The sequence below is a fragment of the Doryrhamphus excisus genome, chromosome 4, assembly GCF_030265055.1.
Source record: "Doryrhamphus excisus isolate RoL2022-K1 chromosome 4, RoL_Dexc_1.0, whole genome shotgun sequence".
In the NCBI taxonomy this organism is placed as follows: domain Eukaryota; kingdom Metazoa; phylum Chordata; class Actinopteri; order Syngnathiformes; family Syngnathidae; genus Doryrhamphus; species Doryrhamphus excisus.
In genome coordinates, this window is record NC_080469.1 from 6,514,115 (window position 1) to 6,529,591 (window position 15,477).

Below are 15,477 nucleotides of genomic sequence, written 5' to 3' on the forward strand. Positions count from 1 at the left end.
TCCCACATCATGTTAATAATGTGACAATGTGTCTGTCGTTCCCTTTGTTGTGCAAAACATTCACAATTATTTTTTTAGTTCTGTACAATTTGCGTAATGCTATGAATGCTATTGAAAATGAAATGTTAACTTCACAAGTACATGTGCCATTTTAAACGTCTAGAAAAGTTTATCTTGTTTACCTTTTTCCATGCTTTTTGTACCCTTTTTTCCCCAGAACATAGGTATCTATGAGGAAACTGTTCAGCACATTAACTTGTGCTGTATCCTGTGAGGAAAGTCTTAAAAAGCAAACTTACTTAACCACAGTTCTCTAATCTCCCCAGACAGATGGAGCTATCGGGCCTTATTTGAAAAATCACGTTTGAGGTGCCCTGAAATTATCAATGTCAGCTCGCAGGCAGACAGCTGTGGTGGTGGAAAATAAGACTTTTTTTTCTTCTGTCTCTCATTTTCTTAGTTCTTTTAACTTCTTCCATGACAGCAAACAGCGTGATATGTGTTGAAACATATTGGTCCTTAAGACCAGACTATAGAAGAGTATATCCTAGAGTGATATCGACAGTGTGTTCTCCGTTCATAAAAATGTATTAACTAGGGATGCTCTGATCAAAGGGCCACCGTTCAATATTGTCCGATTTCTATGAAAAAAACATGTTATAAGCGTATGCCGATAAACGCCTTTAAAAGCCGACCCCAAAGACCGATCAGTGTGCAAGCAGCAAATCTTGCATGTCTGCTGTGTCACATAGGGTTGCCAAGAAAATGACATGTCTCGTATTGAGCTTGACACTGGTTTGATCACTCCCTGACCAAACCTATTGCAGTTCGACTATTGAATCTTTGTTTATATGCTTTGCCTGTCTGTTACTGGCTGTAAAGTTATTCACCTAGCTTTGGGTTTTTGGTCTCCAAATGTGACTTTTTACCACACATTTGGTTGTCAAACTGCTATTGTGTTTCAGTGAAGCGGATCGCTGTTTGCAGTCATAAGTAAAACAGAAATAGTTGACAGCTTTAATAAAGATGAAAGTTGGGCGCCTCTGCGACCTGGATTCAGGATTAATGCTCCTTTAAATGCAGCAGGACTTATTTCTATGCAATAAAGAAATGTATTTGTATTAATTTATTTTGGGTTCCTAGGAATTGTGCCCCTGACCAATACCACTAAAATCTACAGTTAATCCATGTGATCGGTATCAGATGGTCTCTCATGGATGATAAGAATAGGCAGCATAAAACCCTGATCGGAGCATCCCTAGTATTAACAAATATAGCTGGCAACCAGAAATGACAAAAAGGCCAAAAACGATGCCACTTTAATGTCGTAACAATTCTAGCTCAACATCCTATTGGACCACTGCTGGTTGCAACAAAGTAGTGTTGCAACCAGCAGTTGCCATTTATTTTACCCATTCGTACTACCTACCTACTAATGCATCCATCCAGCCAACCAACCAATTCACTAGCCTACTGTATTTATTTTTACTTATTAAATAAATGTTTGTTCTATCTCTATGTTGCAGGACTGGAGTTTGCCTACTCCGCTGCCCCCAAGTCGATGCAGAGTGCTATCATGGGGCTCTTCTTCTTTTTCTCTGGGATTGGCTCCTTTGTCGGTTCTGGTTTGTTGGCTATCGTGTCCCTTAAGGAGATTGGTTGGATGTCATCTCACAAAGACTTCGGTAAGGGATGTAGCAGACATACAACAGTCATAATTTGACCTTGGGTAGGTTTGAAGTCTTAAATATGACAAACAGAGCTGTAATTGTTGTATATTCACAGTGGTGTGAAAAAACGTTTGCCCTCACCCTGATGTTGTATTTCTTTTGCATTTTTGTCAAACTAAAATGTTGCATAGCACCAAACAAATTTAAACATTAGCCAATGACAACACATACATAGAACTGTACTTGTGGTCGTTCCTCATCTCCATTTCTCCAGCTCCATCTCTGAGCTTGGTTTTGTATCCTTCCCCTAGACCACATGTGTCAAACTCGGGCCCGAGGGGCCAAATCTGTCCCGCTATGCAATTTGATCTGGCCCGCGAAACAGTTTGGAAAATAGAATTGAGTTGGCCCACCTCACGGACCTTATCAAACAAAGTAGTTTGAGTCATATGAGTAAGTTAGTGATACTTCCGGTATAAACTAGTCTGCCGTTTTGGTTTTAAATAAATATTGTATATGTCGCACGAAATTCACAACCATTCTTAATTAGGGTAAGAGATTCAGACCAAAAGTCAAAATAATTTAACAACACATTACTAAAAACAACCTTGACACCCCTTCCCTAAACCATGATGTTGAACAATCTTTGCTTTCAGGTCATTTGACAGTTTATTGGCCACCTTAAATACTTTTCCTCATGATTGGCTTCAATAATGTATGCAGGTCAAGGGTCAATTGGCTTACGAAACAAATTTTGCGTTCCAATAATTAGTGCTAAAGGTACTCAAATCAATACAACAAGGGTGCCCAAATGTATGCACCCGCCTACTTTTGTTTAAATAATTATTGCAGACCTTCTATAAATCCTATAAACTTAATTTCACTTCTCATCTATCAGTGTGTTTGTCTGCTATATGATATATTTAATTGAAATTGCTGATCAATTGCTGAACCAGTGATTTATAAAGGAAAATCTTGAAAATGACCAGGGGTGCCCAAACCTTTTCATACCACTGTAGATGGCATTTCTACTGAGAGAATGCTTCTGAGCCAGATGCACATTTTTTGAGCATCAAACCGTAATAGCTCATTAATACAGTGCACAACTGGTATGGAAATATATTTGATGTTGTTAGCACAGGAAAAGATGGGTTGCACACTCCATAAATCCATCAGTTTCTCATCTTAGCTTCACCTCAGGGCCATTTAAAGTTGCACCAGATTGCCTTTAGACATCTTTTGTTAGCCAAAACACCTCATTTAAAAGGTGAGATTAATAAATGGAACAAAACATCCTCCTGGCCACAGATAAAAGACACATGGCACAAAGGCTAGGTATTACATAAGTCAGGAATCACTCAGTTTGTTTTGTGGCTGTTTTTCACGGTGTGTTGGATGTTAGAGTCCTCCAAGTCTAGCTCTCGAGGTGGAAAAGATTCAACTCATTTCCATGGCCTCAGGCAAAATAGTGTTCCGTAAACAGCTTCCTTGCTGAACTGGGCTGAATTCTACTAAGTTGAACTGGCCCAAAGATAGATGAGCAACATTAATCACAGGCTGGGGGTCTGATTACACCTCCCTGCTCGTCTTAAGTAAAGCTGTCCCTGAAGCATTAGCACAGAGATGGAACTGCTAGTCCGGCATCACACGGCTTGATGCTGTCACTCTGTCTCCATCTGCTCATCACAAATGTAAGCCAGGAGTGTCGCATTAATAGTTTGATATTTTGAGTTTGAGTCTTGATACAGCGTTGCCATCTGGTTGGGAAAGTTCAAGGCTGTAATTCCATGATTGATGTGTTTGGCAGGAATTTTTACAGAGATGCCCATAAACACTCATTTGGCAGACCATTTAGGATTTTGATGACATGAAAATGGATGGATTGATGTATTAAACTGTAGTTCAGAGATATTTGTTCATGAAGCATTAGCAACAAAGACACTTGCACAAATATATGAAACCATACAAGTTACATTTTAAAAGTAAAACACAAAATATTCACATACACAGAAATAACACAACTTTGTTAACAGAAGAAGAAACTCCGACTTCCTTGACGTTGGCATGTCTTATTGTTTGCAAAACAAGTTACCGTTGTAATAATTGGATTCAGCTCCAGAAAACTCCTCCAAATCTCATCAATATGCCCCATACACTTATTAAACTTATTCTAAATTAGAAAATGCATTCCACTAACATATGTTAATGTAAGATGATTGACGAACAGACTGAATCGGAGTGACAATATATAGAAGTGCAAAATGCAAAAAAGGGAAGCATAAAGACAAAAAAAAAAACTATTTACCGTGGTATATGTATGCTGTACATTTACTTCTTGAGGGAAAGTTTTTGAGGGAGTCTAACTCCCAAACATTTCACAACACAGCATTTGGGTTGAAAAAAAACAAGTGTACTGCAAGTGTTCACTTACGGAGCAGTCATCGCTTGACCGAGCTGTGAGAAAATGGCTTTTATTTCAACCATGTCTGGTTTCAATCTTTTCATTCACTATGAGCATGTAAAAAAATGAGTCAATCTTCTTATCCACTCCATATTGTTTTGCCATGTGCCTTGGATGTCAATTCACGTATTGCTCTTTTTATCTGATATCCGTAAAGGGCTGGAAAAACTCCCTTGTGCCCTCCAGTATAATGCTGTTTTACTCTCGGTTGAGATCCACTTTTCTATTCTGCTATCACAGACAGGGCTTTTGTTTCTTGAAATGTCATTGTCCGCATTTCATTTTAACCCTTTTATGTGGGTAAATTTAATTCAAAATTAGCTCTTTTGTGGGCTATTCTTGTCCCAGGATGGCCTTTTGTTCGTCCAGTGTGCAAGTTCTCTGCAATCTCATGTCAGATGTCTACGACTGTTTAAGACATCCAGAACAAGATGACATTCGCACATCCAGAAGCACTTTTTGGGTCGCATTGAGTAAAATGTCAGTGTTTTAATGGAGGCCTTTCATGTTATAATGGACTAAGTTCACATGGGCTGTATTGTGTTAAGAATGTAACTTAAAGGCGACCTATTATGCTCATTTTTGTATTGAGTTTCGGACTCCTGTAGAGAGGCTACAGACGATAAGCCGCAAAGAGAAGTTTCTACATCTTCCAGAATCTGCACCTAGTCCAACGTTGATCAGTTCCGACGTTGATCATTAACCTTTATGAGCAAGTAATGCGTTTCCCCTCAAATTTCATTCTGCAACTCTGTGTGGTATTGGATCCATTGCAGCATTCAAATATTTGCTGGTGGTATTGCTGGATTTTCAAATTTGAAATTGATTCTGACCCATTTCATCTGAATTCAAAAGCTCGAGTAAATTTTTCTGCATATATTGTATCTGTGTAATCAGTCTTGTCATTTACTTACTTGATTATGTAAACAACATACTCGTACAGAGGTCCCAGACAGCAATTAGAAATTAGAAAGCAATGTCTTAAAACACTTCCTGAACCTGACGGGTTCACATATACCCCCTTCCTTCCAAAGATGTGGGCTTCATAAATGTTTTTGACAGTAAGCCAGCTGTAAGTGGCCTTCCATATTTGTGAAAGCCTCTGGCACCCTCCTGGGCACAAGTAGGGGTGTTCAAAGACTGAAACCCTAACTCTTCATGTATAATTAAATTTGAACTTGAAAAATTAAAACCTTTTAAAGACTTGACTATTTCCAAGGCCATTTCATTAATTGGAACTTCCTTTAAAAGAATGTAAAGTGAGTCAAATGGGGATTTATGATATATACAGTTTGTGTAGTCAAATAAGCAGCCCCATATTGTCTTGTATTGCATCAACTGTAAATTCAACAGGTTTCATGAATGTGGATGCCGAATAATGTTAAAGAAAAAAATGTTTAATTTAGCTAGACACAGGGTTGAAATTATTGGTACCCTTTTGATTTGTTTCTTTCAGCTTTTTTCCTGATTAAGGAGTCGCCACAGCGGATCTTTTGATCCGCATACTGATTTTGGTATGAGCACTTTATATTCCGGATGCCCTTCCTGACGAATACCAATGATGCTTACCCTAATGCCAAAGGAAAAAAACACAAGAATCACTGAAATACAGTCGGTGGTTAATTGGTTCATAGATCTGTCCCGATAAAAACATTTATTGACAATGTTGTCAATATTATTGACAACAAATTCTGAGACCATTTTTCACAATGATGTGACATTAATGTGTTCAAGAGCAATAAACTTTAATTTCTTAAGCATATTTAACATTGACTAAATAATTAACATTGGGTATTATTCCTTAACAGGAAGGCTTAACATATGGCGGACAACACAGTCTGTCAGCGTGCACAATTTCTTGCTATTTACTTTGCTGAGCAAACGCCTCAGTAATCGTTGCCTTTTGGGTGAAGGCTCCACTATACTTATTTTCCCCAGTTGGGAAATGTGGACAGGATGGTTGTTTGAGATATACTATCCTTTGTTATCACTATTTTCCAGGAAATGCCACATACCGGTTTGTCGGTTTTCATGCGCTGAACTTGGTGATTTTCTGAAATATTCCCACACTGGGGCTGCGGCATTTGGCTTCATCACGATGCTAACTTGGCCTCTGTGTATCAATTCACTAGCAGCCCCGCCTCTACCTACTTGGACTAAGAGGGTGAATGGCTGAGAGGACAGTTCACTCTATCCATTCACTCCCATGTAACACCAACAGATGCACCCAGACAGATGGCCCTTGTCATCCAACTTGTGTGCTAAAGAGAAAGGAGAGGAAAACGACGACGCATAAACATGTCGATTTTTCTGCAAAATGGCAAAATTATCGACTTTGTTTTTATTTATTGTTCAATTGATCAATTTATTATCGTGACATGCCTTAATAATACCTCTATAGCAATCTTTACACACTATCATTCTTTGTTTACACCCCATTGCACAGGCTACGGCACCACGGCAGCAACATAAGAGACAGCCGCCGCTCATGGCATATAGCAACTAGTTAGCCCCCATTTTTTAAAAATGTAAACGTAAAAAGGGTTTCAGATGGAGTGAGGAAGAAGGACATGTACAAATGTAATTGATGTGCATGGGGGGTGTAGGATTGCCTCGCATAGTAATTCTATGGAATGACATCACAGGCATCTGCCAGCTCTGTTTTTCAAGATCAAATATTTCACGCTGTATTCTGTAAAAGGCCCGCTGCGCAACACATCAACAGAAGCATCAGTTCTGTGTGCTGTATGCTGTCATCACAGTTCGTTATTCCTCTGAAATTGTAATTATCAACAAGGATGCCCAAACAACACAGAGACTGTAAAATAACCTTGTGCAAGCACGTTGCTGTGTTGTTGTGATCTGCACTACTGTGCTCAACTGATCATGCAAAGCTTGGAGGATGTCATGTTTCAAATGAGATAATCCTGTACTTTGATCAGCAACATAAGATGCCCTGTTAAATCATGTACAAGAACATCAAGGTTTTTGTGTTAGCACAGAATATGTTACACCATCGCCAGTATTAGCGGAAGTGCTACCACTGTGCCTAAATTCCAACCTTATGAGATATACATCGGGATATACAGAAGTCATTTTGACATACTAGTATAACAGTAAATTGTAAAATAGTAACAATTAAGTAAGAAAAAATAATAAAGAGCTGTGGTTCCCAAACTTTATACAGTTGTGTCGCCCTTCAGACATTTGATCTGCAGCTGAGCTTCCCTGTGTTCTGGATCGCAGGAGGGGACATCCTAGAGGATTCATATGTTTCTCCTTAAAGTCAACATACAGTGCGTGTAGCAAACATGGTCAAAACACCGCTATGGTGTCCATTTTCAAGATACAACCTTTTGAAATAGTAATATTAAAACTGAATATTTTCTTGGAAAAAACATACTTATTTATGATACACGCATTCAGAGCCAAGAGGCATTCAAATGCACTCGTAATTGTAGGTGCTAATTGTTTTTCATTTTTCCCCACATACCCCCTGTGACAATTGGTGTGTACCCCTGGGGGTGCTGACTGAGAATTTCTCTCTCGTTTATCTCTACTGTATTCTCACACAGTTGGCGATTACTTGCAGCAGCAGCAGCAGGAATTAAATATTAATGTTGTTTATTGTTCTTTATTTTATAGTTGTTAATTTAGTGTGTTTAGATTTTGTTTCCTCCCAGAATGCCACCTGCAAGTTGCCTTTTTTTGCAGTTCATTTGTCATGTCCCCATCGTATCTGATTGACGACTGGTCTAGATTGGACTACAGCAGTGGTTTTCAATTATTTTCTGTCATGCCCCTCCGAAAAGGCAGAAATGTTTTCACGTTCCTCCGATTTTAAATACTAGAAAATTTGATCATATCATTTATCCATACTGTAAAGACTGAACTGGAAATAAAGAAAATGCAACAAAATGGAGGGAATACAAGCATATTCAAGAGTCAAATTGCATATTGAGAATTATGAATTTGTACATGTTGGCAGGTCTGCACTAACATTAAAAGCCTCTGTGCATCACCCTTAACAGTTTACCCCCACCCCTGGGAACCCGCCCCACTATTTGAGAATCACTGGACTACCATGCTTAGCTACTACAGCTATTTTTTTTAACAAAATGTGGTGGAAATGCAAAGTTTGCAAAGTGCACATACCAGCTCATTGTATTTTCCACTGAATGTTTTCCATTTTTTTATTGATTTAGCTACTGCTACTGATAAGTGATCAGAAACCTGCCCATTGTGCTTTGGACAAAAACATAGACATAAATTATAGATGAACCAATAATAGGTGAGGAGTCAGGCAGATTCATTGAGTCTGACGATAAAATTGTAATGAGCTTTAAAATGTGCGATCCTTGCTGACTCTGCAGAGGAGTCATTTATCATGCATCTGCTGCATGCATCACTGACATGCATCAGTTGGCACACAGGCATACATACCTGACGATTCAGTAAACTCATTGAACTGAGTCAACAGCAAGAAGATGATCTGACTGAATAACCAATAATTCATTTATCATGCTGCAAGAGATCAAATATGCCAATAGCATTACAGTCGTCTCACAGCACATTCTAGTTCAATCACACCTTCACTTTATCATGTTTTTATTTTCAAAAATATATTAATTAATTATGCTGTCCGGCATGGTCCAGACCAGCATAATTTCCATGCTGGTCTATGCTGTTTTTTTCAGCAGGATTAGTGGGGGATAATTTATAAATACGTGAGAATACAGGTAAAATGTAAGGAAATACCCGTGCCTGTTAGACATTTATGCCTTTATGCATCAGTGATAATGCTTCTTTGTCAAGCATTGAGAATTAGCATTTTGTTAGGCGGTCTTTGAACACACCATAAATGCAAAAAAAAAAATTGCCGTTGGAAGCATGAGCTTCAACACTCAAGCTTGCATCAAAACATGCAGGGACGTGAACAAGAGTTAAAATATGATTCAGGTAATCAATGTAGATTATGTAGACGTGGCTTAGAGACAGGCCATCTCTACCCTGCTAGCCTTTAGCACTAGCTCGACAACCAGGCTAATGGCTACACAGTGACTCCGACCGACTCCACCATTTTCATTAATTTTTGTTTTACTTCATCATTCATTAGTAAGTTTGTGTCAAAAATAGACATTTTATCAGTTAGTCGTTTTTGTTTTTTGACATTCACCAGAATGTAACTACCGCAAGATGCTGTGATCCAAGAGATTTAAACCAGTCAGTGCAGACTGTGTAAACCAGGCTGCTGTACACCCCATTGCTTAACATATAGGGCTCTATTTTCATAGACCAGGAAATTTTAATATAACAATGTATATATAATAATATATATAATTTTCATGTCACAAAATTAATGTAACCAGCATTATATTAATCTTTTAGTTTAGTTTAAGTTTGTTTATTATCAGTTGTCTAATGGGTCACTTTCTCTGTGCTGCGTGTTGGCTCATTTGCATACTATCACTGATTTACTGAGGGGAGGAAACAGAGAGGCGATCTGGGCTATGATGTAGCATGCGGGCACAGCCACGCAGATGAGCAATGAGTGGAGCGGTCTTGTGCTTTTTCTGGTTTTTTAGAGTTTTCACTTCTAAAATGTTGATTTGGGGGGACAAGCCATTTATTTAGGGGGGTCATTCCCCCTGGCTCCAGTCGGCATCATACTTTCAGCTGCCGTCAGGTTGAGTTCCCATTATGTGTGACATCTTTGATCTGACATCAGATGTGATGGGACACGAATTCACAACCACTGCGCTTCGCCTGCACAGCTGGCAATCTTTCAACGCACCTTGGTCATGGTGTTATATTATATATATATTTATTATATATTATATTATGTATTATGTATATATTATGTATTATATAATATTTTCACTGCGCCAAGTTGATAATGTTGGCTGCGCTGGACGAATTTACCACTGCGTGGGGGGTTCCACACCCCGCCACCCTGCCCCACCTTGCCCTGCACTACAAAATTAGAACCCATAATGTATGCACACTTCACAAATCAATGAGTCATCGTTGAGATAATAAGCATCATCTTGGGGTCATCATAAATTGGGCTTGTGCAATTAAACGACACTCTTGTCCATTTCCCACAGCCATTCTGCCCATCATGATGGTGAATAGGCCGCAGTTGCCTACATATCTAATTAAAATCAAGTCTGCTTCTCTTCTTCTCTGGTTGTATTTACTGTGACAGCTCCACTTGGAGAAGCTAATAGGAGCTTTCTGAAGAAGACAGCACATCGCTCCAGGGCCTTTTCATTTATCGTACATTGACAATAATGTAAGATAGCATAATATTCATAATATTCTATACACAAACTAAACATATGTTCTTCAATATTCTAAGGATGGCTACAGTCATGTAGCTTGTCTGATACCCTGCCAATTTTGTGTCCGTGTGAGACATCAATTAATAAAATTAAACTCATTATTCATGAGCTTTTCTGTACTTGTGGAAAGCCCAGTAAATTCAAAGGAATTTGCATTTGTGTTGAGTTTGATGTGTGACAAAGGCAGAGGCTTCAGGGTACGTTTAAATGACAACAACAAAGTTTGTGTTGAATGATAAGGGTAAACAAAGCACCAGTGCATTGGTCTACCAGCAGTGTTGGACAGTCTTATAATTACGAGTACTTTCCGGAAAAAAAGTAATTGAATTAGTGACAGAATTACTCCATCAATGCAATTACCAGAGAAAGTAATTAATGTTACGTTTTTGAAACCACATGTACATTGAGAGCTTACCATTAATTCCAAGTTTGACGTCCATGGATGGACCTCTCGTGGGTGCGATTGGTAGAGAATGAGGAAGTGTTGAGAGGGTGTGGAGAGTAAAGATGGCGTTCCAGTTGGAAGTATATGATGTTAGAACTGAGCAATGTCAACTGTCACGTTCTTTTGGACTGAAGCCAGGTTATACTTGCAAAATGCTGAGAAGATCATTGAGCATGCTTTGTCAACTCAACTCCACTACATTTTTATTAGTTTTATTTCACACTTCAATTATTTACAGGTGCTTCGTCCCAACAGTCAAGAATCACTGAGATGTTTGGTCAAAAAAGTAAATACAAACAGACAACTAGTGATTTGGATGTCTCATGACATTCCTAGTAATTGGATTACCCGTTACTAGAAAACAATAACGGTGTTAATGATACCTTGTACAATACCTCAGTTCCATATATTGCTTATGTAATTAGCAGTTTAGTTTGTAGCCTCCAATTCCGATTGGAAAAAAAACATTCTTTTTAATAGCAATCAAATCACAGCTCACTTTGATGTGTATGCTCTCGTCCTTGATGTTTCAGCACCAAAGTGGGAGGTCAACTGTCTCTGTTTTTAGATTGTTGTATTGCAGCGTGCTGGGAAATAACACGCCGACTGCTGAATTTGTTCTCCTCTTTGTCATTCCATGACACTACAAACGTGAATGTTATCCGTCAGAAACAAACAGGCGTGTGGTCATTCACCTTCGTTTGTGGTATTCTTTAACACAAGTAGCGTCTGAATAGGCCAAGACGGCCTCTTTTGTTGTGGAACACTTCCATGTGTCATTTTGTCACTCCGCCACTCACAGTAAAGTATTTGAGGTGTAGAATAATAACAGTCTTTTATTTCTTCCTCTGGTTTCAGGAAACATCAACGACTGCTCACTCCACTACTACTTCTTTCTCCTAGCGGGGATTCAGGGTGTCACCCTCCTCATCTTCCTTATCGTCTCTGTCAAGTATGACAAGCAAAGGGGCAGAGCGGGAAGCCAAAGGCAAAGACACATCTCATCCTGACCCTGACATGACCTGTATGGCTCACATCTTACCTGTCTGTTTCCTATGGAGCCACTCCAAAGAGTATATAAATAGGTACTTATCATCAAATGAATGAAGGTTCTATTAGAATTTAAATAGGGGTTCTTTTTCTCTCTGCGAATGGCTTTATAAAGCTGTGTGGCTGGAAAAGCCCCACTGAAAGATGGACCTAATGCAGGAGCTCCATCATGTCTGTTTACTCTTTTGCCTTCATTTGCACTAGGCCTGCGATGGTGCCAGGAGATTATATCTACATGTTTTTAATGTTGATTAGAAGTTCTTGATACTTGCTGTTTTTCTAACCACTTTTATCGCCAAACACGAAGCCGCATTCACGTTTTAAATTATTTCTCTTTTTTTTTTTCCCTGTGATATACTGAACGATGCTGGGGTGTCATTTAATTGCAATAAGGACAGTCTGAGAGCAACAACCTCCACTCCAATGAAGCCTTAATGTATTGTTTTGTTTTGTTTTTAGCTATAAACAAATTCTTAAGCTAACTGGAATTGCAATCATATACAGCAATATATACAGATACATCTCAATAAATTACAATATGGTGTGGACTGTAATCAAATTAATGACAGTTAATCACCATTTATTATATGTGAAAAATGTGAAAAATGTAAATAACAAGACACAATTATATATATATTTGTATGTATTAATAGCTCCAAATAAACTGAACATTAAAATCAAGTTAAAAGATACCACGTATGACATGAAAATGTGCTTGCTTAATGCTAGTCTCTCAAATAGCAGGACATTTTAATCACACTTAACTGCATTATTATGAGCCATTAAGGGCTGTGTTCAAAGACACCACGCAATATAAGTTGAATTCACATGTTTTGAGTGTAGATGTATTTTCTGGGGCTTCCGAGCATACTCAAATGCAGCAAACTGTACTTCCGCAGTAAGTGTTACGTTAATGACAGATATGAATATTCACTTACTGTTTTCTTTCTGTTTACGTAGACTACGCATACACACGCATAATAAACACGTTATGATCTCGGACTGTGAGGCAATGAGGACGTGTCACTCTCAGAACGAGCTGACGAGACAATTTTGTGAGTTAGAAATACATATATGGTGTTGGAATTGCACTGATGTGTTCAAGTAAGAATAAAAATTATTATTAAATTTAATTATTATTAAAGAGCAGCCGAATCTGTCTGCCATCATGATAGAGATGTGGCTTGACATGATGCAATACGTGCCTAATGACTGTAATTATTTAAATGTGATTAATGAAATAAAACAGTTAACACTGTTAACACGCTTTTTTTGACAGCCCTAATTACACTGAAAGAAATATAATGACATTTACTTTAAAAAAAAAAGCCAGGTTAAAATCATGACACAACAAATTAATGAAAATACTGAAAAATAATAATGAATGATAAATAACACCAAATACGAGGTATTTTAACTTTTACTTTGGGCGCTCGTGAGTGCCTTGGACATCACGGTATAAACTTACATGGAGTAAATTTTACTTTGTACTTTGTTTTACTTTGTATTCTACTGAAGTAAATGTTCCTAACATATGATTATTCAATGTAAATAACAAAAACAATATACAAAATGTACTATTTAATACTAAGTAAACACAATATTAATATTACAAATGATTTTGAAATAAATACATTAACCACAGTTTTTTCACATCGTTTACAGATATAACTCAAGTAGCATTTACTCTGACAAAAAAAAATCAGTGTAACATGTATGTAATTTTTTACCTTTTTTTTATTTTATGAACTACTGAATTTAGATTTTGTTTATTAGTATTAATCTATAATCATCAATATTAATGATGAAGTAAGAAATGCATTATTGAAATATTTAACGTGAATCTATACAAGTCACAGTGCCCCTCTACAGAACTACTGCAACAGTGAGGTCAATTCCTTTATTTTTGCTGTTTGGCGTCAAGACCCAACAGCACCATAGACAGCTCCCATCTTGTGGTCATCTATAAATGCAGTCTACACATGCAAAACCTATCCTTCCCAATCTGATATCGCTCATATTCATCTTTTCATGCCAAATGTTTTCAGTCCACAGCAAAAATAAGGAATTTACCCGACTGTAATAATGGACTAATACTTTTGGAGGCACTGTAGCTTTAAATTTAATTTAAAAATACATTGTAAATAGTCTTGCATTCTCTCCCACAAATCCAAAAGTTTTTGAAGTTTTATTTATTAGATTCCTCTGTGCTGTTTTAGTGGTGGATTTTTAAGAAAATCTGTTGATGTGTGATTCTTCCAACTCCCAAATAAAATAGTCACATAAAACCTCTCACATCTGTATTTACATGATGGTATGAATGAGTTGCCTTTGTAACACTGTATCAAACAAGTGTTTCATTGCATTTATAATGTTCTTGGAAAGTTTTGTAAAGTTTTATTTGGTATTTGTTTTTTGAGAACCAGTTTGCGAACATTAAAATATTTTTGAAGTCAGTCGTGCTTTTGGTCTTTTCCAAATACAGTACGAGCTGCAATGCTGACAATTACACTTAAGATGTGACTTGGTTTATACTGAACCAACATTTTACTCAAGCAACATTTTACTTGTTTCTCGTTTCTCAAAGTAAAAATATGAGAATAAAGTCATGGTACAGAATCAGAATCAGAAAAGGGTTTATTGCCAGGTATGATCAAACACATACTAGGAATTTCTTTTGGTGTGGTAGGTGCAGACACATCTATTAAAAAAAGAATGAAAAATACAAAATATACAGAATAACCGTATAAATATATGTACAGTATAAATATATGTACAGTGTTCCCTCGCTACATATTTTCTTTACTTTATCACTATTTACTTTAGTATTTACTTTACTTTATCACTACATATTTCTTTAACAGCATATGAGCACACATTGTGTTCTGTGTCCTTGTGGTGTATAGAACAATCGATGCTCTGTTGTATGTGGCTGTTGTTGTATTCACAGTACTACTTTTACCAGTGGAATGTGTTATATACAGTGAAGAAAATAAGTATTTGAACACCCTGCTATTTTGCTATTTCTCCCACTTAGAAATCATGGAGGGGTCTGAAATTTTCATCGTAGGTGCATGTCCACTGTGAGAGAGATAAACTAAAAAGAAAAATCCAGAAATCACAATGCATGATTTTTTAACAATTTATTTGTGTGATACAGCTGCAAATAAGTATTTGAACACCTGTGTATCATCTAGAATTCTGACCCTGAAAGACCTGTTAGTCTGCCCATTAGAAGTCCACCTGCACTCCATGTATCATCCTGAATCAGATGCACCTGTTTGAGGTCGTTAGCTGCATAAAGACACCTGTCCACCCCATACAATCAGTAAGACTTTAACTTGTAACATGGCGAAGACCAAAGAGCTGTCCAAAGACACCAGAGACAAAATTGTACACCTCCACAAGGCTGGAAAGGGCTACGGAGCAATTACCAAGCAGCTTGGTGAAAAAAGGTCCACTGTTGGAGCTATCATTAGAAAATGGAAGAAGCTAAACATGACGGTC

At 37.6% G+C, this 15,477-nt stretch overlaps 1 protein-coding gene across 4 annotated transcripts in view; it reads left to right on the plus strand.

The window, feature by feature from the left end:
* The window catches only part of slc15a4 (solute carrier family 15 member 4), a 31,531-nt gene extending 17,117 nt beyond the window's left edge, over window positions 1–14,414 (plus strand). For all 4 annotated transcript variants that reach the window (XM_058069592.1, XM_058069593.1, XM_058069594.1 and 1 more), the window contains exons 8-9: window positions 1,527–1,685; window positions 11,779–14,414. In XM_058069592.1, coding sequence (XP_057925575.1) covers window positions 1,527–1,685; window positions 11,779–11,930 — 311 coding nt within the window. In that variant the 3' untranslated portion in view covers window positions 11,931–14,414. The remainder of the gene's footprint in view (window positions 1–1,526; window positions 1,686–11,778) is intronic.
* The last annotated feature ends 1,063 nt before the right edge of the window (window positions 14,415–15,477 follow it).